The sequence below is a fragment of the Ranitomeya imitator genome, chromosome 5, assembly GCF_032444005.1.
Source record: "Ranitomeya imitator isolate aRanImi1 chromosome 5, aRanImi1.pri, whole genome shotgun sequence".
NCBI classification, from domain to species: domain Eukaryota; kingdom Metazoa; phylum Chordata; class Amphibia; order Anura; family Dendrobatidae; genus Ranitomeya; species Ranitomeya imitator.
In genome coordinates this window covers 178021902-178049388 of record NC_091286.1, presented here as the reverse complement: position 1 = coordinate 178049388, position 27487 = coordinate 178021902, and the positions used below count along the sequence as shown (strand labels likewise).

General features: G+C 44.5%; 1 protein-coding gene across 5 annotated transcripts in view; it reads right to left on the bottom strand.

The window, feature by feature from the left end:
- SNX9 (sorting nexin 9) overlaps positions 1-27487 on the bottom strand; it is a 547796-nt gene that overhangs the window by 178520 nt on the left and 341789 nt on the right. For all 5 annotated transcript variants that reach the window (XM_069769362.1, XM_069769364.1, XM_069769363.1 and 2 more), the window contains 3 exons: positions 21931-22015; positions 20434-20559; positions 20072-20189 (listed from right to left, as the gene is read on the bottom strand). In XM_069769362.1, coding sequence (XP_069625463.1) covers positions 20072-20189; positions 20434-20559; positions 21931-22015 — 329 coding nt within the window. The remainder of the gene's footprint in view (positions 1-20071; positions 20190-20433; positions 20560-21930; positions 22016-27487) is intronic.

Genomic DNA, 27487 nt, shown 5'->3' with positions numbered 1-27487 from the left:
ATTCTAGAATATGCATGTCCACGTAGTATATTGCCCAGCCACGTAGTATATTGCCCAGCCACATAGTATATTGCCCAGCCACGTAGTGTATTGCCCAGCCACATAGTATATTGCCCAGCCACATAGTATATTGCCCAGCAACATAGTATATTGCCCAGCCACATAATATATATTGCCCAGCCACATAGTATATTGCCCAGCCACATAGTATATTGCCCAGCCACATAGTATATTGCCCAGCCACATAGTATATTGCCCAGCCACATAGTATATTGCCCAGCCACATAGTATATTGCCCAGCCACATAGTATACAGCACAGAGCCACGTAGTATACAGCACAGAGCCACGTAGTATACAGCACAGTCACGTAGTATACTGCCCAGTCACGTAGTATATTGGCCAGTCACGTAGTATGCACCATATCCCTGTTAAAAAAAAAAGAATTAAAATAAAAAATAGTTACATACTCACCTTCCGGAATGAAGCAGCCGGTTACCAAGGCTCGTCGCGTGCTCCGGTCTGAAGAGTGCATTGCGGTCTCGCGAGATGATGGCGTAGCGGTCTTGCGAGATCGCACGTCATCATCTCGCGAGACCGCAATGCATGGAGCGGTCACCGGGGCATCGCGAGGAGCATCGGTAACCGGTCGCTTCGATCCGGGGGCCAACCGAGGGAGAGTATGTAACTATTTTTTTAAATTATTTTTAACATTAGATATTTTTACTATTCATGCTGCATAGGCAGCATGAATAGTAAAAAGTTGGTCACACAGGGTTAATAGCAGCGTTAACCGAGTGCGTTACACTGTGGTCAACGCTGCCATTAACCCTGTGTGACCGCTGACTGGAGAGGAGTATGCGGGTGCCAGGCAGTGACTGCGGGGAGGAAGGAGCGGCCATTTTCTTCCGGACTGTGCCCGTCGCTGATTGGTCGCGGCAAAACAGCCACGACCAATCAGCGACGTGGATTTCCATGACAGACATAGACCGCAACCAATGAATATCCATGACAGAAGGACAGACAGAAAGACGGAAGTGACCCTTAGACAATTATATAGTAGATGAGATGAGAGTAACTCTTGAAGGACCAGATGGATGGGTCTCTGATGGGAACAGACATTCACTTCGAATCAGAAGCCAGGAAGGCGGAGGTGGGGTTCTGGTATGGGCTGGAATTATTAAAGATGAGCTAGATGGACCTGTTCAAAATAAAAGATAGACTCAAAATCAACTTCAAAACCTACTGTCAGGTTTTAGAAGACACTTTCTGCAAGTCAGGAAAAAGTCTGCATCTTTCAAGAAAACAATGATTTTTTTGTTGAAATACCCCACTGCTTGGGTAGCAAGTAAAGGCCTTAAAGATGAAAGAATAATAACACGGCCCCCTTTCTCACCTGACACAAACCCTGTTGAGAACTTGTGGGCCCTTTTAAATGGGAGATTCACAGTGAAGGAAAACAGTACACCTACCTGAACAGTGTTTGGAAGGTTGTGGTTAGTGCTGTCCAAAAAGTTGAAATTGACAGACTCCATGGATGGAAGGCTTATGACTATTATTGAAAAGAAGGGTGGCTATTTTGGTCACTGGTATTTATTTCCAAATGTCAGATATGTATTTTGTACATTTTGTGTATTTGGTTACTATTCTCACTGTAACAGATGAAAAACAATTGAGATGGGAACATATTTAACCCCTTAATCACATATGACGTACTATCCCATCAAGGTGACCTGGGACTTAATTCCCAGGGACGGGACAGTACGCCATATGCGATCGGCCACGCTCACGGGGTAAGCGCAGCCGATCGCGGCCGGGTGTCAGCTATCGCAGTTGACATCCGGCACATTAACTCCTGACACACTGCGATCAAACATGATCGCAGTGTTCCGGGGCCATAGGGAAACATTGCGATCGGTACAAGGCGATGTGCTCACCTTGTACTGAGCGTCTCCTCCCTGCAGGCCCCGGATCCAAAATGGCCACGGGGCTACTTCCGGGTCCTGCAGGGAGGGGGCTTACCAAGCGCCTGCTCAGAGCCGGCGCTGGTAAGCCAGGAGCAGGGCACGTCAGATCGCTGATCTGACACAGTGCTCTGCAAAGTGTCAGATCAGCGATCTGTCACTATGCAGTGATGTCCCCCCTGGGACAAAGTAAAAAAAATAAAAAAAATTTTTTTTAGATGTGTAAAAAAAAAAAATAAAAAAACATCCTAAATAGAGAAAAAAAAATATTGTTCCCATAAATACATTTCGTTATCTAAATAATAATAAAAAAGTACACATATTTAGTATCGCTTCGTCTGTCATCAGCGAAAAAATAAAAAAAGTTACAGTCCTCAGAATAAAGCGATGCAAAAATAATTATTTTTTCTATAAAATAGTTTTTATCGTATAAAAGCGCCAAAATATAAAAAAAATGATGTAAATGAGGTATCGCTGTAATCGTACTAACCCGAAGAATAAAACTGCTTTATCTATTTTACTTAACGTGGAATGCTATAAACGCCCCCCCCTCCCCACCCCCCCCCAAAAAAAATATAAGAAATTCATGAATAGCTGGTTTTGGGTCATTCTGCCACACAAAAATCGGAATAAAAAGCGATCATTAGGGTTAGGGCTAGTGTTAGGGCTAGGGTTGTGTTAGGGCTACAGTTAGGGTTGGGGCTAAAGTTAGGGTTAGGGTTGGGGCTAAAGTTAGAGTAAGGCTATATTCACACTTAGCGGTTTTTACCGCGGAACCGCCGCGATTTTGATGCTGCGGGTCCGCAGCAGTTTCCATAGCGTTTACAGTAACATGTAAACCCTATGGAAACCGCAAACCGCTGTGCACATGCTGCGGGAAAAACCGCGCGGGAACGCAGCGGTTTACAACCCGCAGCATGTCACTTCTTTGTGCAGAATCGCTGCGATTCTGCACCCATAGGAATACATTGAACCGCTTACTTCCCGCATGGGGCTGTGCCCACGTTGCGGGAAGTAAGCGGATAATGTGCGGGTGGTACCCGGGGTGGAGGAGAGGAGACTCTCCTCCAGGCCCTGGGAACCATATTTAGGGTTAAAAAAAAAAAAATCTGGTTATACTCACCCTCTGATGTCCGGAGCTCCTGGGCGCTGCATGCGGCCGTCCGGTCAGAGTTGCTGTGCGACCAGGACCTGCGGTGACGTCGCGGTCACATGACCGTGACGTCACGAAGGGTCCTTCTCCCACAGCATCTTTGGAACCGGACCGCCGGGTGCAGCGCCCAGGAGATCCGGACATCAGAGGGTGAGTATAACCAATTTTTATTATTTTTAACATTACTATTGATTCTGCATATTGCTGCATATGCAGCATCAATAGTATAGGCGGAAACCCGCAGCGGAAAACGCGGAACAAACCGCGATAAATCTGCAGGGAGAACCGCAGTTGTTTTGCCCTGCAGATTTATCAAATCCGCTGCGGGAGAACCCGCAGGGACCCGACGCAAGGTGTGAACATAGCCTTAAAGGGACACTGTCACCTGAATTTGGAGGGAACAATCTTCAGCCATGGAGGCGGGGTTTATGGGTGTTTGATTCACCCTTTCCTTACCCGCTGGCTGCATGCTGGCTGCAATATTGGATTGAAGTTCATTCTCTGTCCTCCATAGGACACGCTTGTGCAAGGCAAGATTGCCTTGTGCAGGCATGTACTACGGAGGACAGAGAATGAACTTCAATCCAATATTGCAGCCAGCATGCAGCCAGCGGGTAAGGAAAGGGTGAATAAAACACCCAAAAACCCCGCCTCCATGGCTGAAGATTGTTCCCTCCAAATTCAGGTGACAGTGTCCCTTTAAGGTTGGGGCTTAAGTTAAAGTTAGGGTTGGGGCTAAAGTTAGAATTAGGGTTGGGGCTAAAGTTAGGGTTGGGGCTAAAGTTAGGGTTAGGATTACATTTACGGTTGGGATTAGGGGTGTGTCAGGGTTAGTGGTGTGGTTAGGGTTATGGTTGGGATTAGGGTTAGGGGTGTGTTTGGTATAGGGTTTCAGTTAGAATTAGGGGATTCAACTGTTTAGGCACATTAGGGCTCTCCAAACGCGACATGGCGTCCGATCTCAATTCCAGCCAATTCTGCGTTGAAAAAGTAAAACAGTGCTCCTTCCCTTCCGAGCTCTCCCGTGCACCCAAACAGAGGTTTACCTCAACATATGGGGAAACAGCATACTCAGGACAAATTGGACAACAACTATTGGGGTCCAATTTCTCTTGTTACCCTTGGGAAAATAAAAATTTGGGGGGCTAAAAAAACATTCTTGTGGGAAAATTATTAATTTTTATTTTCACGACTCTGCGTTATAAACTGTTGTGAAACACTTCGGGATTCAAAGCTATCAAAACAAATCTCGATAAGTTCCTTGGGGGGTCTAGTTTCCAAAATGGGGTCACTTGTGGGGGGTTTCAATGTTTAGGCACATCAGGGGCTCTCCAAACGCAATACGGTGTCCCATCTCAATTCCAGTCAATTTTGCATTGAAAAATTAAATGGCGCTCCTTCCCTTCCGAGCTCTGCCATGCGCTCAAACGGTGGTTCCACCCCACATATGGGGTATCACCGTACTCAGGACAAATTGGACAACAGCCCCTAATGTACCTAAACAGTAGAAACCCCCCACAAGTAACACCATATTGGAAACTAGACACCCCAAGGAACTTATCTAGATGTGTTGTGAGAACTTTGAACCCCCAAGTGTTTCACTACAGTTTATAATGTAGAGCCATGAAAATAAAAAAATCATTTTTTTCCACAAAAATTATTTTTTAGCTCCCAGTTTTGTATTTTCCAAAGGGTAAGAGGAGAAATTGGACCCCAAAAGTTGTTGTCCAATGTGTCCCGAGTACGCTGATACCCCATATGTTGGGGTAAATGTTGTGAATTCTGTGGTCGGGCTCCCTCCTGTGGTCATGAATGGTACTTCGGCTGGTTCTGTCCATGGACTTCCTCTGGTGGGTGTTTTTGAATTTCCTTCCACAGGTGACGAGGTTAATTCGTTAGCTGGCTGTTCTATTTAACTCCTCTGGGATCTTTGCTCCATGCCACCTGTCAATGTTCCAGTATTGGTCTGTTCACTCCTGGATCGTTCTTGTGACCTGTCTTCCCAGCAGAAGCTAAGTTTCCTGCTTGTTTTTCTTTGGTTTGCTATTTTTCTGTCCAGCTTGCTATTTTTATTGTTGTCTTGCTTGCTAGAAGCTCTGGGACGCAGAGGGAGCGCCTCCGCACCGTGAGTCGGTGCGAAGGGTCTTTTTGCGCCCTCTGCATGGTCTTTTTGTAGGTTTTTGTGCTGACCGCAAAGCAAACTTTCCTATCCTCAGTCTGTTCAGTAAGTCGGGCCTCGCTTTGCTAAATCTATTTCATCTCTGTGTTTGTATTTTCATCTTTACTCACAGTCATTATATCTGGGGGGCTGCCTTTTCCTTTGGGGAATTTCTCTGAGGCAAGGTAGGCTTTATTTTTCTATCTTCAGGGCTAGCTTGTTCCTTAGGCTGTGCCGAGTTGCATAGGGAGCGTTAGGAGCAATCCACTGCTATTTCTAGTGTGGGTGATAGGATTAGGGATTGCGGTCAGCAGAGTTCCCACGTCCCAGAGCTCGTCCTTTATTATCAGTGACTATCAGGTCATTCCGTGTGCTCTTAACCACCAGGTCCATTATTGTCCTGACCACCAGGTCATAACAGGTAAACCACTGTTTGGGCGCACGGGAGAGCTCGGAAGGGAATTGAGATCGGACGCCATGTCGCGTTTAACCCCTGATGTGCTTAAACAGTGGAAACCCCCCAATTATAACTGAAACCCTAATCCAAACACACCCCTAACCCTAATCCCAACGGTAACCCTAACCACACCCCTAACCCTTACACACCCCGTGAGCGCGGCCGATCGCTATGACGTACTATCCCATCGGTGGTCATACGGGCCCACCCCAACTCGACGGGATAGTACGTCACATGTCAGAAAGTGGAGAATCAAGTGAGTTGCCAAATGAATTGACAATCTAGCCCAGACTTTGACAAGGTTCGAAACAGGGATTTTTGTGTTACTCACCGTAAAATCCTTTTCTCCGAGTCGTTCATTGGGGGACACAGGACTGTGGGTGTATGCTACTGCCGCCAGGAGGCTGACACTAAGTAGACATAAAAAAAGTTAGCTCCTCCTCCATAGTATACACCTTGACACTGGCCCTGACAGCTCGTTTGGTGCACAAGCAGTAGGAGATAGAGAAAACAAATCAGCATTAGAGGAAAGACAACATGTCTAGAATAACACTACAGTCTGAACAACCCCATAGACCTAAAACAAGATGAAATAGGGAGGGAACTGTGTCCCCCAATGAACGACTCGGAGAAAAGGATTTTACAGTAAGTAACACAAAAATCCCTGTTTCTCCATCGTCTCATTGGGGGACAAAGGACTGTGGGATGTCCCAGAGCAGTCCCAGGGTGGGAAGAAAAAACTCACTGGAATAAACCCCTAGGCACTTACCGCCTATAGGTGGGATACCTCAGCCGGCAGAATTCTCCTTCCCAAACTTGCATCAGCAGAGGCCTGAGTGTGGATATTGTAATGTTTAGAGAAGGTGTGCAGACTGGACCAAGTTGCCGCCTTGCCAACCTGCTCTGCTGAAGCTTGGTGCCGAAGTGCCCAGGAAGCCCCTACCGCCCGAGTAGAGTGTGCCGTGATCCCAACCGGGATGGCTGCACCCTTGATGCGGTAGGCCTCCTGAATAGTGGCTCGAATCCATCGGGCTAAGGTCGACCTAGAAGCTGCGAGTCCCTTTCTATGACCCACAGGAAGGACGAACAGGACATCCGTCTTTCGAAAAGAAGCGGTCCGAGAAACATATCTTCTCAAAGCTCTCACCAAATCCAGAGTATGGAGAGCTTTTTCCACCCGGTGTGTTGGCGCAGGGCAAAAAGAAGGTAAGACAATGTCCTCATTGATGTGGAATGAGGAAACTACTTTTGGCAGAAAGGAAGGTGCTGGTCTCTGTACCACCTTATCCTGATGGAATTGTAGAAATGGCACCTGACAGGACAAGGCCGCCAATTCCGATACCCGCCTAATGGAAGTTATAGCTACCAGAAACAAAACCTTCCAAGAAAGGTAGGTTAAAGAGACGTCTTGGAGGGGCTCAAATGGAGCTTCCTGAAGAGCACTCAAGACCAAGTTAAGGTCCCAAGCTTCTAGCGGAGCTCTGTAAGGAGAGACTATGTGAGAGACTCCCTGCAAAAAAGTTTTTACTTGCAGATTGGTAGCGATCCTGCGCTGGAAAAGAACCGATAAGGCTGATATTTGCCTCCTAAGGGTACTTGGTGCGAGACCTGAGTCTAGACCAGATTGGAGAAAAGCTAGAACATTAGGAATAGAGAACTGAAGAGGAGGAAGACCCTTCTTTCTACACCATGAGAGAAAGACTTTCCAGGTGTGGTGGTAAATGCGCACTAAAACTGTCTTTCGAGCATTAATCATAGTGGAAGCTACCTTTTGAGAAAAACCGGCCTGGGTCAGAATCCAAGATTCAACGGCCAAGCCGTCAAACGCAGGGCCTCTAAGCTCTGGTGGAATATCGGCCCCTGCGACAGAAGATCTGGTTGCATTGGTAGCTGTCAAGGAACCCCGGCAACCAGCTGAACTAGGTCTGCGTACCATGACCTCCAAGGCCAATCTGGGGTGACTAGAATTGCTGGAACTCCCTCTGACTTGATCTTCCTGATTACCTTTGGGACCAGCGCCAAAGGGGGAAACAGATATGGAAGACGAAATTGGTTCCAGGATAGGACTAGAGCGTCTACGGCAATTGCTCTTGGATCTCGATACCGAGAGACGAACCTGGGTACCTTGGCATTCAACCCGGAGGCCATTAGATCCACGTCCGGGGTTCCCCAGCGTAGGCATATCTGCCAAAAAACGTCGGGGTGAAGAGACCATTCCCCGAACACAAGACCCTGACGGCTCAAAAAGTCCGCTGCCCAGTTCTCCTTGCCCGGAATGTGAACTGCCGAGATCACGGAGTGATTTTTCTTGGGCCAGCGGAGGACTTGCCCTACCTCGCGTATGGCTGACCTGCTGCGAGTGCCCCCTGATGATTTACGTAGGCCACAGACGTGGCATTGTCCGATTGGATCCGGACCGGGCGACCCGCCAGAAGATGGTGAAAGTGCTGCAGAGCCAGCCAAATTGCTCTCATCTCCAACAGATTGATTGGAAGAGTTGATTCCCTTGGGTACCAACAACCCTGTGCCGTGTGTTGGTGAAACACTGCTCCCCAACCGAGAAGACTGGCATCTGTAGTGACTACCAGCCAATGAACGGGAGGAAAGGCTTTCCCCTGCAGCAAAGAGGAACTCCTTATCCACCATATCAGGGACTGCCTGACCCTTAGAGATAGACGACACCTGAGATTGAGAGAAAAAGGACTCTTGTCCCAGGCTGAGAGGAGTGCCTGTTGGAGTGGACGAAGATGGAATTGGGGGAATGGAACTGCTTCTATAGCCGCCAACATCCTTCCCAAGACCTTCATGCAGAACAGGATTGAGTGGCAACTCGGCTGCCGAAGGATTTTTACTTCCTGCCGGAGACAGAGTACCTTGTCCTGGGGTAGAATAGTTAGACCCCGAGAGGTGTCGAAGATCATCCCTAAAAAAGAAATCTTTCGAGATGGAACTATAAATGACTTCTTTAAGTTGACCAGCCACCCTAGGCGGGCTAGAGTGTTCAAAGTGATGTCGACGTTGTCCTTGCATGCCTGAAAAGTTGACCCTTTGACTAAGAGATCGTCTAAGTATGGCAGAATGACTATGCCCCGAGAGTGCAGGATGGACACTACTGTTGCCATCACCTTCGTGAACACTCTGGGAGCAGTGGCGAGTCCGAAAGGCAATGCTGTGAATTGGAAGTGTCGTTCGCCTATGGAAAACCGTAGAAATCTTTGATGTGGAAGAAATATAGGGACGTGCAGATAGGCATCTTGAATATCTATGGAAGCTAGGAATTCTCCCTTTTCCATGGCCGCAATGACCGAGCGGAGAGACTCCATACGGAAGTGATGAGTGCTGACACATTTGTTCAAACACTTTAGGTCCAGAATGGGTCTTACAGTCCCATCTTTCTTGGGAACCGTAAACAGATTGGAATAGAATCCTTGGAACCTTTCTATTTTTGGAACAGGGACAATGTCCCCGGTTGACTGAAGAGACTCGACTGCTCTGAACAAAGCTCTTAGACGGGATTTTGAACTGGGAAGACTGGACGGAAAAAACCGGCCTGGAGGGAGAGAGATAAACTCTATTTTGTACCCTGAAACCACCAGTTCTCTTACCCATCTGTCGTGAACGACTGACAGCCAGGACTGATGGAACAGTAGTAAGCGGCCGCCTACTCTGTTGGGAGCGACATGAGGCTGCCTCCAGTCATTTGGCCGAAGACCGAGGATATCTAGATCTTGACGGTTGATACCGCTTTCTTGCCAATGGATTGGCGCTATATGAGACCTGGTGCTCCCTGTCTTGGTTAGACCGACTTGGAGGACCTGCGCTTGGCGCTGCAGACCACCGGGAGTTACAAAAGGACTTAAACCTTGCTTGAAATTGGCGACGAAAAGGTTGCTTAATTTTTTGTTGTGGAAGGAAATTACTCTTTCCTCCAGTGGTATCAGATATAAGCTAATCTAATTTTGCGCCAAATAGTCGGCCACCTTGATAAGAGAGGGATGTAAGGGACTTTTTTGAGGTAGAGTCCACCCGCCAATTTCTTAGCCATAGAGCCCTTCTGATAGCAATAGCATTTGCAGCTGCGAATGCTGAACAATTTGCCGCATCCAAGGATGCATTAATCAGATAATTTCCAGCTAAAGATATCTGATTTGACATCTCTATCACTTCTATAGGAAACTCCCTATCCTGAAGAGTTTTAGTTACTGGGGCTGAACCTGAAGCCTCAAACACAGACCGAGCTAGACTCTCTATGAGCCGATCAGTCGGATCCTTAATAGCCGATGCATTAGGAAGAGACAGCAGCGTGTTGGAGGCCAAACGGGACACGGGAGGATCCACTGTAGGGGATTCTGCCCATTTTTTACAAAGCTCTGGTGCAAAAGGATACCTCGCACCTAGAGCCTTCTGGCCTGAGAAACGTTTATCCGGACGCTCCATGTGACGTTGAACTAAATCTTCAAACTCAGGATGAGCAGAAAACACCTTATGAGGTTGTTTGAACCTTTTAAAAGACACCTTATGACCTGAGGGCAAGGTGGCTACATCCTCTACTCCCAAAGACTGGTTAACGGCCTCAATGAGACTGTCAACTGATTCCTGATAATCAGGAGCTTCTAAATCAAAAGACCCTTCTGAGTCATAGTCCGAACCATGTTCACTCACTCCCACAGGTGAGGGAGACCGAGAGACGGAATTCAAAGATGCTGATGCACCTGACGGACCGGGAGACGCTGTGTGGGTTCTTTTCCCCCGCGTCTGCCTAGAGGGAGCACGGCCCCTGCAGGCCGGAGGATCCTGAGAATCGGAGGATCTTTCCGAAATAGGAGGATGAATGTCCCTGACAGGGGCTTGAAGGGACTCAACCGCCTTTGTTAGTGACACCATAGATTGCGTTAAGGATATGATCCACTCAGGGGGTGATACTGCAGCCTCAGGTACAGGTGGCAGGGTAACAGGCGGGGTAGCAGGCGGGGGCTCCTGAGCATGTTCGGAATCACAAGCTTCACAGAGATGGTTAATTTGCGCATGCGGAAAAGAAACCCGACAGGTAATGCATGAGGTATACAGGACTGTGTGCGACTTAGACCTTCTAGACATGATGACTATTGCTGCTGCTGCTGCTGGTATGAACTGTACCCTTATGAGATACTAGGTCTAGAACAAAAAACTGCTGTCAGGCTGAGGGAAGTAGCACTTACCCCAGTCCTGTGTCCCCGAAGTCCTGAACGCAACACCGAACCATGATCTGTGCAGAAAACCTCCCTTATGTAGAAGATTACAGGGCGGATGTGCCCTAAGAAAAAAAAAAGGGGGAGGAGTTACCGGCATATGGTCCGTGGATAGGCCGCAGCAGGGGACTTGATTTTCTCCCCATTCCTGCACTCTTCCAGGAAAGCTGGGTGCACACCACCGGAAGTAAACGCCCCCGAAGGAGGCGGGACTTCCGCCCATGTCTCTGCAGAAAACTACAAAGACCATAATGAAACAGGACGCCGGAAAAAGCTGAAAAGGGGCGGGACTTCCGCCCATGTCTCTGCAGAAAACTACAGAGACCATAATGCAACAGGCCACCGAAAAAAGCCGAAAGGGGCGGGACTTCCACCCATGTCTTTGCTATGGAGGAATATCCAGAAAGCAGCACCGCGCTGGTTGCAGTATGGCGTTTTCTGCGCAATGAAGCAGGAGCCCCCCCGCAGCCTCTTGCCAACACAAGGTTAGAAAAGAGGCATATAAGAATTCATATGTAAATCCATATATATAAATATATATATGGGAAGACGGTGCAGGCACCCTAACTCCTTGCACCCTTCAGAAGGTGAGGAGAGGGACCGTCTGCCTCCTTAAAGAACCATAGTCAAAACAGCATTGGTGAAGAAGTGGAGGCTGCATGGACAAAAAATCTATGCCTGTACAACCTAGGGTTTCGTTACCTCAGGTTGGTCAGGTTATAAGTCCGGCAAACAAGATCCCATGTTGCGGGAGAGGATACGTGGAGGCGACACTCACACGTGCTCGCCCGTTGTTGGTTTGGGGAGATCGGACCCCTTCAAAAAGGTCCGTCGCCCCTGTCTTATCTTCAGAGAAAAATGCATCTGGGGAAACCCAGAGATGTGCCTCCTACGGACACTAAGCATAAACTGGAGCTGTCAGGGCCAGTGTCAAGGTGTATACTATGGAGGAGGAGCTAACTTTTTTAGGTCTACTTAGTGTCAGCCTCCTGGCGGCAGTAGCATACACCCACAGTCCTGTGTCCCCCAATGAGACGATGGAGAAAAAATGATTTTCTCCTTCAAATTTTATTTTCGTCAAAGAATGCTCCCTTTGCAGCAATTACAGCATTGCAGACCTTTGGCATTCTAGCAGTTAATTTGCCGAGGTAATCTGGAGAAATTTCACCCCATGCTTACAGAAGCCCCTCCCAGAAGTTGGTTGGCTTGATGGGCACTTTTTGCGTACCATACAGTCAAGCTGCTCCCACAAAAGCTCAATGGGTTGAGATCCGGTAACTGCCCTGGCCATCCAATTACAGATAGAATACCAGCTGCCTGCTTCTTCCCTAAATAGAACTTGCATAATTTGGACGTGTGCTTTGAGTAATTGTCCTGTTGTAGGATGAAATTGGCTCCAATTAAGCGCTGTCCGCAGGGTATGGAATGGCGTTGCAAAATGAAGTGATGATTTATGAAGAGGAAAATTGGCGCACTACCAATCTACAAAATAACAGAGGTGCAAACTAGTGGTAATGAAGACTAGCATAACAAAAAAGTAAGAAAACCACTATGTAGAATGCACAACCCTCATGAATGATATATAAAAGGTAAACTTTATTATGACACTGCATAAAAACAGTTAAAACCAATAGTAACCAAACTTACCCCCCACATTCATGTGTATAACCATGCAATATGCATAATATGACATTACATATGAATATATTATTGCAATAACCCTTAGCACCCCTGAAAATAACAACACAAAAACGTGGAACCAGGATAATACAAAGACATGATGCACCAGTATGCAAAAAATCACAAGGGAGACTGATACGTCTAAAATGAACCCTGTGCTAATGTCCAAGCAATTTAGAGAGCAAAGTATATGCCCACCAATGAAAGCGCACAGGATGAGCAGCCCGTCAGCACCCACAGGGATGCAAATGCCCGTGATAATAGAATATATAGAAATAACCAAGGGCTGCACGAAAAAACGCTCCTGCCTGCAAGAAGAAATGAGGCGTCCAGCTCACCAAACAAGGAGAGGGAAGGAGAACACGGAGGCGTGGGAGGGAAAGACCCAACGCGGCTTCGTCAGGGGAAGTGTGGGGTACGGTATCAGAACCCGCAGTATAAATACCTGAGCATATTTCCTGATGAGTGAGCGCCGGTGTGCAGGGGATCGTGGCCAGCCTGGCCAGAACCGGAAATGAGTTGATTAAGGGCAGACGTCTCTGCCCAAACACTCAGATGCGCACGCGCCGAGGAAACTTTTCAGTTGTGCTAACATACTTGCACAATGGTTTTCAAGGGTATTCTAACCATCCATTAGCCTTCATACACAGTTAGCAAACACAAAGTACCATAAGAACATTGGTGTGATGGTTGTTGAGAATGGGCCTCTATACACCTATGAAGATATTGAATTACAAACCAGACCTTTGCAGGTAGAATAGTCATTAACCACATTAACAATGTATAGAGTGTATTTCTGAGTCATTTAAAGAGAACCGGTCACCCCCAAAGTCGATGGTGAGGTAAGCTCACCATCATCAGGGGCTTATATACAGCATTCTGTAATGCTGTAGATAAGCCGCCGATGTTACCTGAAAGAGGAGAAAAAGACATTAGATTATACTCACCCAGGGGCGGTCCAGCTCCGATGGGTGTCTCAGGTCCGCTCCGGCGCCTCCCATCTTCATTCCATGACTTCCACTTCTGGTTTTCACGCCGCGGCTTCGGCGCAGGCGTACTTTGTCTGCCCTGTTGAGGGCAGAGCAAAGTACTGCAGTGCGCAGGCGCCGGGCCTCTCTGACCTTTCCGGCGCCTGCGAACTGCAGTACTTTCCTCTGCCCTCAACAGGGCAGACAAAGTACGCCTGCGCCGGAGCCGCGGCGTGAAGACCAGAAGAGGATGTCATGGAATGAAGATGGGGGGCGCCGGAGCGGACCTGAGACACCCATTTCACCAGACCGCAGCAGGACCGCCCATGGGCGAGTACAATCTAACGTCTTTTTCTCCTCTTTCAGGTAACATTGGCGGCTTATCTACAGCATTACAGAATGCTGTAGATAAGCCCCTGATGCTGGTGGGCTTGCCTCACCATCGATTTTGGGGGTGACAGGTTCCCTTTAATTTTAGCTTCATTGGAAAAAACTGTGCTTTTCTTTCAAAAATAAGGAAATTTCTAATTGACCCTAAACTTTTGAATGATAGTGTATATGTTTGTTTGGACATGAGGAAATAAAATTTGTGATGCAAATAATCAATACAAATCAATTCATACAAAACAACGTGCTCATTCAACAAGAAACCTCATGATCAATATGTTGGAAATTCATTTATATGACATGTAAAAATATAAATAATTATTTGAACATGAGGAAATAAAATTTGTGATGTAATTAATCGAATATAAATGAATTCATAAAAAGCAAAATGCTCATTCGGAAGGAGACCTCATGATCAAAGAATAGGCATCATATAAAACAAAAAGATTTCATTGTGAAAAAACACATATACCAACCAGTGTGACACACCTCTGCCCCCACAAACCACTTCAACACGCGTTTCACTTCCACTTCGTCAGGGAGCACTTTTTATGAATTGATTTATATTCAATTAATTACATCACAAATTTCATTTTTTTTGAATGAGCACTTCGTTTTTTATGAATTGATTTGTATTGTTTATTCACATCACAAATTTTATTTCCTCATGTCCAAACAATTATATACATTTGCATATGTCACGTAAATTAAATTATGGGATTTAAAAAAGATTTATAACCATTCATTTAGTTTTACTTTATCAACACGTTCTCAGCAGAGTTAACCACAAATCAATTAATTTTATTTTAATGATTTTTTACCAAATAGTTTGACATACTCTGCCCTTTACACACAGTGTGATTACAATTAATTAGTTTTTTTTATTTAATTTATTTATTTTTAATAAAAGGTCTTATTGTTTTTAATATGATATGTTGTGTCATTATGCATTTTATATATTAATAAAGTTTATATTCATTGATATTGTGTGGAATGCTATTTCTTTGGGATTATAAATTTATGTATAGTATTCTTTGTTAAAAAAATTGGTGGTCATTTTTGGTATTTCTTTTCTTTTTCGGATTTTATTAACTTTTTGAACTCACGACAGCACTGTAGTTGCTTAACCCCTTAGTGACAGAGCCAATTTGGTACTTAATGACCGAGCCAATTTTTACAATTCTGACCACTGTCACTTTATGAGATTATAACTCTGGAACACTTCAACGGATCCCGCTGATTCTGAGATTGTTTTTTCGTGACATATTGTACTTCATGTTAGTGGTAAAATTTCTTCGATATTACTTGCGATTATTTATGAAAAAAACGGAAATTTTGCAATTTTCAAACTTTGTATTTTTATGCCCTTAAATCAGAGAGATATGTCACGAAAAGTAGTTAATAAATAACATTTCCCACATGTCTACTTTACATCAGCACAATTTTGGAAACAAAACTTTTTTTGTTAGGGAGTTATAAGGGTTAAAAGTTGACCAGCAATTTCTCATTTTTACAACACCATTTTTTTTTTTAGGGACCACATCACATTTGAAGTCATTTTGAGGGGTCTATATGATAGAAAATAACGAAGTGTGACACCATTCTAAGAACTACACCCCTCAAGTATCTCAAAACCACATTCAAGAAGTTTATTAACCCTTTAGGTGCCTCACTGAACTGAAACAATGTGGAAGGAAAAAATGAACATTTAACTTTTTTTTGCAAACATCTTAATTCACAACCATTTTTTTTATTTTCACATGTGTAAAAACATAAATGTAACTATAAAATTTTGTTATGCAATTTCTCCTTAATACGCCAATACCCCATATGTGGGGGTAAACCACTGTTTGGGCGCACCGCAGAGCTTGGAAGTGAAGGAGCGCCGTTTGACTTTTTCAATGCAGAATTGGCTGGAATTGAGAATTGGCTGGAATTGAGATCGGACGCCATGTCACGTTTAGAGAGCCCCTGATGTACCTAAACAGTGGAAACTCCCCACAATTGACACCATTTTGGAAACTAGACCCCTTAAGGAACTTATCTAGATGTGTGGTGAGCACTTTGAGCCCCCAAGTGCTTCACGGAAGTTTATAACGTAGAACCGTGAAAATAAAAAATCGCTTTTGTTTACACAAAAATGATCTTTTCGCCCACAAATTCTTATTTTCACAACAGGAGAAATTAGACTACAAATGTTGTTGTGCAATTTCTCCTGAGTACGTCGATACCCAATATGTGGGGGTAAACCACTGTTTGGGCACACCGCAGAGCTTGGAAGAGAAGGAGTGCCGTTTTACTTTTTCAATGTAAAATTGGCTGGAATTGAGATTGGACGCCATGTCGAGTTTGGAGAGTCCATGATGTGCCTAAACAGTGGAAACCCCCCACAAGTGACACCATTTTGGAAACTAGACCCCTTAAGGAAGTTATCTAGTTGTGTGGTGAGCACTTTGAACCCCCATGTGCTTCACAGAAGTTTATAACGTAGAGCCGTGAAAAAAAAAAAAAAAAAAAAAAAAAAAAAAAAATCGCATTTTTTCTACAAAAATGATCTTTTTGCCCCCAAATTTTTATTTTCACAAGGGTAACAGGAGAAATTAGACCACAAAAGTTGTTGTGCGATTTCTCCTGAGTACGTTTATACCCAATATGTGGGGGTAAACCACTGTTTGGGCGCACCGCAGAGCTTGGAAGAGAAGGAGTGCCGTTTTACTTTTTCAATGTAGAATTGTCTGGAATTGAGATCGGACGCCATGTCGCGTTTGGAGAGCACCTGATGTGCCTAAACAGTAGAAATCCCCCACAAGTGACACCATTTTGAAAACTAGACCCCCCATGTAACTTATCTAGATGTGTGGTGAGAACTTTGAATGCCCAAGTGCTTCACAGAAGTTTAGAATGCAGAGTCGTGAAAATAAAAAAAAAAATTTTTTTCCACAAAAAAGATTTTTTAGCCCCCAAGTTTTTATTTTCACAAGGGTAACAAGAGAAATTGGACTGCAATAGTTGTTGTCCAATTTATCCCAAGTACGCTGATGCGCCATATGTGGGGGTAAACCACTGTTTGGGCGCACGGCAGAGCTCGGAAGGGAAGGAGCGCCGTTTTGGAATGCAAACTTTGATAGAATGGTCTGTAAGCGTTATGTTGCGATTGCAGAGCCCCTGATGTACCTAAATAGTAGTAACCCTCCACAAGTGACCCCATTTTTGAAACTAGACCCCCCAAGGAACTTATCTAGATGTGTGGTGAGAACTTTGAATGCCCAAGTGCTTCACAGAAGTTTAGAATGCAGAGTCGTGAAAATAAAAAATATTTTTTTTCCACAAAAAAGATATTGTAGCCCCCAAGTTTTTATTTTCACAAGGGTAACAGGAGAAATTGGACCACTAAAGTTGTTGTTCAATTTATCCTGAGTACGCTGAGTGGGGGTAACCCACTGTTTGGGCGCACGGCAGAGCTCAGAAGGGAGGGAGCACCATTTGACTTTTTGAGCGCAAAATTGGCTGTCGTGTTTGGAGACCCCCTGATGTAACTAAACAGTGGAAACCCCCCAATTCTAGCTCCAACCCTAACCCCAACACACCCCTAACCCTAATCCCAACCCGATCCATAATTCTAATCACTAACCCTAACGATAATCACAACCCTTACCCCAAAACAACCCTAATGTCAACCCTAACCATAACCCTAATCAAAACCCTAAATCCAACACACCCCTAATCCTAATCTCAACCCTAACCTCAAACCTAACCCTAATCCCAATACACCCCTAATCACAACCCTAACCTTAACCCTAATCCCAAACCTAACCCTAATCCCAAGCGTAACCCTAATGCCAACCCTAACCCTAATCCAAACCCTAACCCTAATCCCAACTCTAACCCTAACTTTAGCCCCAACCCTAGCCCTAACTTTAGCCCTAACCCTAGCCCTAAGGCTACTTTCACACTTGCATCGTTTGGCATCCGTCGCAATCCGTCATTTTGGACAAGAAACGGATCCTGCAAATGTACACGCAGGATGCGTTTTTTGCCCATAGACTTGTATTGCCGACGGATCGTGACGGATGGCCACACGTCGTGTCCGTCGTGCACTGGATCAGTGTTTTGGCAGACCGTCAGCACAAAAAAAGTTCAATGTAACGTTTTTTTGTACGTCGCATCCGCCATTTCTGACCGCGCATGCGTGGCCGTAACTCCGCCCCCTCCTCCCCAGGACATAGATTGGGCAGCGGATGCGTTGAAAAACTACATCCGCTGCCCACGTTGTGCACAATTTTCACAACGTGCGTCGGTATGTCGGGCCGATGCATTGCGACGGCCCCGTACCGACGTAAGTGTGAAAGAAGCCTAACCCTAAATTTAGCCCCAACCTTAACCCTAAATTTAGCCCCAACCCTAACCCTAAATTTAGCCCTAACCCTAGCCCTAACCCTAACACTAGCCCTAACCCTAGCCCTAACCCTAACCCTAACTCTAACCCTAATTTTAGCCCCAACTGCTCTTCTCCTGCCGGCGGGCAGATGGAGACAGATGGCGGGCGCACTGCGCATGCGCCCGCCATTTTCTTTTCCCCGGCGGCCAGGAGGAGCAGCAGGAGGACCCAGGGACACCGGTGAGTATGATAGGGTCCCCGAATCCCCCTATTTCTCTGTCCTCTGATGTGCGATCACATCAGAGGACAGAGAATTACACTTTGCTTTTTTTTTTTTTGGCGGTCGCCGGTAAACAGAATTACCGGCGATCGCAAAACAGGGGTCGGTAAAACTGATACCGATCATGCTATTTGGGGTCTCGGCTACCCCCGGTAGCCGAGACCCCAAAGATTATCCCGGGGCCGGCCGGCGGGCGCACTGCGCATGTGCCCGCCATTTTGAAGATGGCAGCGCCCACCGGGAGCCACGAGGAGCACCGGGGGAGATAGGTGAGTATCAGGGGGCGATTGGGGACCCCTTTTCTCTGTCCTCTGATGTGCGATCACATCGGAGGACAGAGAAATTAAAAAGAAATCGCTTTTTTTTTTTTTTTTTGCGATCGCCGGTAAACGGTTAATTACCGGCGATCGCAAATGCGGGGTCGGTAAAAAAAAAACCCAAATCATGTTCTCTGGGGTCTCGGCTACTCCCAGCAGCCGAGACCCCGGAAAAAATCCGACTCTGGGGCGCGCTATTCACTTTTTCCACAGCGCCGTTAATTAACGGCGCTGTGGTTTAACTACCCTTAGCGGCCGCCGTCAAAAGGCGTATCAGCTGTCGCTAAGGGGTTAATATTAAAATTAATCATCAAAAACACAATTTACCTAATAACTGTGCCCACAGCACACAAGGACCCACTTGATAGTTTTAGCAGAATGAGTAAGTTTTGTTGGGATTCTGTTCTTCTCTAGGAGATATTATGTAAAAGGGGGCTAATTGCATACAGCATATGAAAAGTAATTGAGTTATTGTGAAATGATGGTAAGTATTCTTGAACTGTTATGGTTTTCCGTATACGTTACAGTAGAGTTGGGTCTATGGAGCCCTCATGATTTTGATGATGATCGGACAGTATGAATTTGTAAGGAAATATGGCATCAGGTTTTTGCCATCTCATTTTAAAGTAGTATGATATAGCGACAGAGATCATGAATCCAGCATTGAGTCACTCACTTTACTAGTTGCTGCGGTTTTCATTAAAACCGGTTTTATCTGCTGCAGAGCCACAAGTTCTCCTTATAACCCTACCCACACCACGGATTTGCAGCTTTCTGTGAACACTGTGCAAAGGCAGAAAGCTGACAATCAGTGGTTGGGGAAAATTATACCGAGCTCATGAATATGGAGGACTACATTCAGCAAGCTTAGGAGTCCTCTAGTGATAAAGTCACCGTTTTATCAGCAAAGGATCAAAACTGCACTACGCAGCCCAGTAAGTGTCACATAGATGACACATTGGGAACTGTCTACATTATTCTGTTTTCAGATCAGGTTGCAAAAACCTGGTGACAGAGTCCCCTTAATGCCCTAACCTTTTTTCTCCTTGGAAATAAGTTTCTCTGAGTGATGTCTGAACACAGCTTATTTCTTAAAATGTTACCTGTGACTTGTTTGTCTGGAAGAGAAGGAATGGGTATAGCCAAGCCAAACTTCACCAAAAGACGCTCATAAAGCCAATCAAAGTGCTTATATCTGTGGTTTACTGCCCGGTTTGTGCTCTAGAAAAAAAAAGATTGAGCTATAAGCAAAAGAGAGCAGAATTATAAAACCTCCTGACAGTGGGGAGAAGGTCTAAAACCATAGTCTAGGAGGAATTATAAAGCATGCTACTTTCACATGTAATTTCACTCATTATTTGTCATCAATTTTTATCATTGCAATACTTCATCATATCTTACTTGACATTAAAGTATAATGAGAATGTAAGAACTGGGACTTGGCGCTCAGATGCAGCTTACTTACTGTTGGTGTTAGCTGATATTCTATGTAACTCTTCAGGCCATACATTTTGGTTCCCTTACGTGGATCAGCTACAACACAGTCAAATGTTGAAATTGGGTAGACCCACATTGGCCCATAATCTCCTATCTGGAAAAAAGAAATCGATTTAGCCATGTTATTCAAGTCTTATATTTAACCCTTTTACACTCAACGGGGCTATATCTTCATATCATACTACAGTCTAAAACAACACTCTTAGAAGTCAGAGAGCAGTTTTACTTTCTGGTTTTGTGTGTCTTGAAGTTGGGTTGGGAAGTTGGGACTTTTTGGCTCAAATCTTTACTGGCAAAAAGGCCACAGAGACTTTTGTTCTTTTCAGCTCTCATAAATATATGAAGATAAAAACGTGGAGATGTAAACAAACGTCCTGTAAAAAATCAGTTTCTATGCTTTTTATTTTATTTTACAAGTAGTTACAATTTATTGTAAAATTGATTAAAGGTGCCCACGATTGTAAAGAGCTGCCCGTGATTCACACTTTTACAAAATATATATACATATTGGGATATAATATGCCTTTTTTGAACAGGTTGTGAGAAGTCATGACAAAAAAAGCTCCCTCCACTTTCCTTCAGGATCAGCTCAGAGACTTCTCGCCTCACCTACGGTGCCATCATGGGATTTTCCAGCCTCCATTGTCCAGGAACCAGAGACAATTAGATGAGATAAGTTAACTCTTTATTTGACCCTTTGTTATTACTTTATTACAGTACCATTTACATGCTGTGTGCCTATTTACCTTCACCCCCTTACGCCCTGCGTGGAGTATCTACTGCAGTGATAACTATATATAAAAAACAGTTAACTCTTGCTCATCACTGCTTCTCACGTACCTGCTCAAACCTTACACCATCACCGAGCTACGTATGCTTAAAATACTGCTTATGTCAGTTTAGAAACATGTCTCGGGAGCAGCCTGTCCTGACAGTGAATAGGTCAGGCTTCCAACTGAATTATGTGGCAGAGGTAATTTTATTACATTCTTGCAAAAGCCTTTTAAGAGGCGCACGGCAATTTATTAGGCGCATTTTTTTTTAACTGACATGAGCCACCTTCAGAAATTGTACTCAAGTCATTTCATGAGTAATTTGGCCACACCCCGTCCCACCCATGTTCCTTTCATATTGGCATAGGTGGTGACTGGATGGAAAATGCCAAAAGGCACATTAAGCAAATCATCCTCTTGGTGTACAGCATGCACATTTATCTTTTTGGATCTTGTTGTGGAATAAATGCAGATTTTCTGCACACTTCACCCTTTAGAAAGCAAAATGTAAAATCTGCCCTGATATCGACAACATGAAATCTGCAAAACAGGTCAAATAAATCTCCAACAATTTTCCCAGCAGATGAATGAGATTTCTGCTGCATATTTACAATGTGGGAACATATCATTTTACTTCCATACATCCAAATCCAACCTTCAGCAGCATAACACACTAATATATGAAAACTTACAATAATAGATATTTTTTCTTTGTTTTTGGCTGTCTGTTTAGATAACAGATACTGTTCAATTCCAGACTTTCCAAAACCGGGAAACCTTAAAAAAAAAAAAAAAAAATTGTACAAATCCTTTTTCATTGCTCAAATTTTCAGATACAAATCTTGGAAAAATTAGCAAGACATTAGTCTCGCTAAGGCTACTTTCACACATCAGGTTTTTTGTGTCAGGCTAATGTTGTAAAAAACGGATCCGACTTTTTTTTGCGAAAAAATGATGCGCTGGATCCGTTTTTTTAGCCGGATCCGGTCTTCTTTAATGCGCATGTATTTTTGGTGTTTCTGGTTCCGGGGGAGGGAGGGAGGGAGAGAGAGAGAGAGAGAGAGAGAGAAGAGAGAAGAGAGAGAGAAGGGGAAGAGAGAGAGAGAGACCAGAACGGAAAATCTCAATGATTTGCATAGAAAATACTGTGAAAACCTGATCAGGACACCAGGATCTTCTTTCACACCTCCGTTTCATCTGTTTTTGGCCGATTCCGTCACTGTGCGTTTTTTTCCGCCGGACAAAAAAACGTTGCAGTGGACGTTTTGTCCGTCCGCCAGAAAAGACTATTGGGACGGATCCGGCTAAAAAACAGATGAAATGTGTGGCCATCAGGCACAATCCAGCGCTAATACAACTCTATAGGAAAAAAACGGATCCGGTGGAAAAAAAAAACCGGATCCGTTTTTCTTTTTAAATTGCCGGATTGTGCCTGAAACAAAAAGCCTTGTGTGTGTTTGCCGGATTGTGCCTGAAACAAAAAGCCTGATGTGTGAAAGTAGCCTAAGACATAATTAAAAAGATATAGCAGAAATATATAACTTATAAAATAAAACAAACTGTAACCTTTAAAATACTTAGAATACTTAAGAAAAAAAAATTCACAGACAATTCTTAATTAATTTTCATATCATTACAGAGTTCACACTACCGTCAGTTTCCATTAAAAACAAAAACAATACCACAGTGCTGGATCCATCACACCATGGACACTAATGGTGCTTGATAGACCACAATGCTGGTGATCAGTTGCGATGTTTGTCATTTTGACAAAAATTCTAGAACTGCATGCTGAACTACTTTTCCCTTCAAATCTGCCAGAATAGCTCATGGTGGCCCTAAGTGGAGCTTCTCAGCACAGTGTGAACACAGTCTAATTGTGAAGAACAGTCTGTTAAATATGGTGTCAAGATTTGTTCCCTGGATCATTCAGTCCACTGTAATGACATTAAAGATTCACAGGGAACAATTACAATTTGATAGTTTTCAAGGCATTACTGACTTATAACCCTCGTTATTACTTTAGTGCATTATCTGACATTTTTCTCAATTGAAAGCTATATGATAAACTAGCTCTTGGATCAGCATCTCCAGCATATGCATTGCAGTAATATGTAAAGGTTGCCTATTACAGAATTCAATTTTTTTTTAGATAAAATGAAAGCTGCACTGTGATTCGTTGATAGTGGTAACAAAGACCGTTTTTCTTAAAGGGAAGGTGCCATATTTTATTTTTTGTAATAAAAATGATTGTTTATATACACAATTATTTTTAATACAAATTTAAATTTAACATTTTTTTATTATTAATTATTTTTTCAGTCACTGGGCGCCGCCATTTTGCTTTGCAGGAGTGTAAGTGTACGTAGCTGCACAACACTTACACTCTGCAAATACGACAGCCCTGGGCATAGACATCTGCGGTCGGCATCTGACCCTATACTTTTCATTGAGCTGCTCCCTACTGTGATTGGGCCATGCCCCCTGTGCTGTCCATATCACAGCAGAGGCAGGAGATCGGCGCCATCTTTATGGAGCTCACAGTGTATCTGCTCTTATAGGAGGAGGAGACGAAGGGTGGCACAGGAGGGAGAAAGGAGCAGCATCGGCAGCAGTGAAGTAATATTGGCAGGGGAGGGGGAGAGGTAATCTAATCCTATCCTTTGTGATGCTGACTCTGAGCAGTGTATCTCCTTCCATGTGTGTTACTGTGCTGACTGTGTATCTAATCCTCTCCTGTGTGATACTGACAGAGCTGTGTATTTAATCCTCTCCCGTGTGATGCTGTCTGCTGAGCCATGTATCTAATCCTACCCTGTGTGATACTGTGCTGAGCCGTGTATCTAATCCTATTCTGTGTGTTACTGTATGCTGAGCCGTGTATCTAATCCTCCCCTGTGTGATCCTGACTGCTGAGCCGTGTATCTAATCCTATCCCGTGTGATACTGACTGAGCTATGTATCTAATACTATCCGGTGTGAAACTGACTGCTGAGCTGTGTATCTAATTCTCCTATGTGTGATACTAACTGCTGGGCTGTGTATCTAATCCTCTCATGTGCACTCCTCTCCCCCCTGTTATGTGTGATCTATATTGCGGTATTATGTGAGAAGTATATGGTGGTATTATGTGTGAAGTAAATGGCGGTATTATGTGTGATCTATATGGCGGTATTGTGAGAACACTGGTGGTATGTGAGATCTATATGGCGTTATGTGTGAACTATAGGACAGTATTATGTGTGATCTGTATGGCGGTATTATGTGAGAACACTATGGCAGTATTATCTTCAGAAAGGGGACCCATTCTACGGTGGTTCTGGCTGAGCACCTGCACACGGGTCTGGGGTAATAGAGGGGGCAGCATGACCTCCAGTTAGGTGCAGTCAGGGGAAGGCTGGTGAGGCAGCTGAAGAGAGGGGTCTCATTTTTATCGTTACTATATGCCTACATTTCCTTACCAGCATCACCCCGGACTGCGCCTGTCGCCTCGCTTTCACACATCACCAGGACAAGATCTGAGAAGGGGAATGGGGTCTTTGCATGCAAAGTCTGGATCAGAACAGGCCATCAATCAGCAGAAATGTTTCCTGGATGTCTGTGGAGCAGATGGTCCATCCATGTGTATAAAAGACAGCGCTCTATGTACAATCCCTGGCTGCTCCATGCAACGAACAGGGTGCCCCCCCCATAGACCAGCACACAGTTCTCCTGAAATACTCTGTGCTGCTGTCACCCTGCTCCATCCACCATATATTTCTCAGAATCCTTGCTGCCTGTCATCCTCGGTGACTGTCTACTTGTCAGTATAACTTTGCAGTCACCAACAAAATGGCTTCTCACTGTGTTCACAGCCATGTCAGCAGACTCCGCCCATAATTACTGCAATGCAGTAATCTGAGCTAGCTCTACACTAGGTTTTTGTCAAATTTCACTAGCTGCTCCCCCTAGTGTTTAAAAGTGGAAATGTCAAACCATTTAAAATTATTTTTTATATTGTACTAAATTCTAAACAAATTATAATAATTTTTAAGAAAATTTAACCCCTTAATCCCATTGGACGTACTATTCCATCATGGTGACCTGCGACTTAATTTACAGTGACGAGATAGTACGTCCAGCGCGATCAGCTGCGCTCACGGGGGGAGCGCGACCGATCGCGGCCCGGGTGTCAGCTGACTATCGCAGCTGACATCCGGCACTATGTGCCAGGAGTGGTCACGGACCGCCCCCGGCACATTAACCCCCGGCACAGTGCGATAAAACATGATCGCAGTGTTCCGGCGGTATAGGGAAGCATCGCGCAGGGAGGGGGCTCCCTGAGTGCTTCCCTGAGACCCTCGGAGCAAAGCGATGTGATCGCGTTGCTCCGAAGGTCTCCTACCTTCCTCTCCATGCAGGCCCCGGATCCAAAATGGCCGCGGGGCAGCATCAGGGTCCTGCAGGGAGGTGGCTTACCAGTGCCTGGTCTGAGCAGGCGCCGAGAAGCATCCCTGCTGTGCATGTCAGATCGCTGATCTGACACAGTGCACAGCAAAGTGTCAGAACAGCGATCTGTCACTTTACTGTGATGTCCTTCCCTGGGGCAAAGTTAAAAAAAAAAACAATTTTACATGTGTAAAAAAAAAACAAAAAAAAAAAACCTAAATAAATAATTATTAAAAAAATATACATTGTTCTAATAAATACATTCCTTTATCTAAATTAAAAAAACAATAAAAGTGCACAGATTTAGTATCGCTGCGTCCGTAACGACCCAACCTATGAAGCTGTCCCACTAGTTAACCCCTTCAGTGAACACGGTAAAAAAAAAAAAACGAGGAAAAAACAACGCTTTATTATCATACCGCCGAACAAAAAGTGGAATAGCACGCGATCAAAAAGACTGATATAAATAACCATGGTACCGCTGAAAACGTCATCTTGTTCCGCAAAAAACGAGCCACCATAGAGCATCATCAGCGAAAAAATAAAAAAGTTATAGTCCTCAGAATAAAGAGATGCAAAAATAATTATTTTTTCTATAAAATAGTTTTTATCGTATAAAAGCGCCAAAACATAAAAAAATAATATAATTGAGGTATCACTGTAATTGTACTGACCCGAAGAATTAAACTGCTTTATTCATTTTACCCAACGCGGAACGGTATAAACGCCAACCAAAAAATAGAAATTCATGAATAGCTGTTTTTTGGCCATTCTGCCTCACAAAAAACGGAATAAAAAGCGATCAAAAAATGTCACGTGCCCGAAGATGTTACCAATTAAAACGTCAACTCGTCCCGCAAAAAACAAGACCTCACATGACTCTGTGGACCAAAATGTGGAAAAATTAATGCTCTCAAAATGTGGTAACGCCAAAAAATATTTTTTGCAATAAAATCATAAAAATCCGCTAAAAAACCCGCTATACAAGTAAATCAAAAACCCCTTCATCACCCCCTTAGTTAGGGAAAAATAAATTTATTTTTTTTAAAAAATGTATTTATTTCCATTTTCCCATTAGGGTTAGGGCTAGGGTTAGGGTTTGGATTACATTTACGGTTGGGATTAGGATTAGGAGTGTGTCAGGGTTAGGGGTGTGGTTAGGGCTATGGTTGGGATTAGGGGTGTGTTGGAGTTGGGGTTAGAGGTGTGGTTGGGATTAGGGTTAGGGGTGTGTTTGGGTTAGGGTTTCAGTTAGAACTGGGGGTTTCCACTGTTTAGGCACATCGGGGCTCTCCAAACGCGACATGGCGTCCAATCTCAATTCCAGCCAATTCTGCGTTGAAAAAGTAAAACAGTGCTCAATTTCCGAGCTGTGCGCCCAAACAGGGGTTTACCCCAACATATGGGGTATCAGCGTACTCAGGACAAATTGGACAACAACTTCTGGGGTCCAATTTCTCTTGTTAACCTTGGGAAAATAAAAATTTGGGGGGCTAAAAAACCATTATTGTAGGAAAAAAATTATTTTTTATTTTCACGGCTATGCGTTAAAAACTGTAGTGAAATACTTGGGGGTTCAAAGTTCTCACAACACATCTAGATAAGTTCCTTGGGGAGCGGTCTAGGTTCCAATATGGGGTCACTTGTGGGGGGTTTCTACTGTTTAGGTACAACAGGGGCTCTGCAAATGCAATGTGACGCCTGCAGATTAATCCACCTAAGTCTGCATTCCAAATGGCGCTCCTTCCCTTCCGAGCTCTGCCATGCTCCCAAACGGTGGTCCCCCACATATGGGGTATCAGCGTACTCAGGACAAATTGG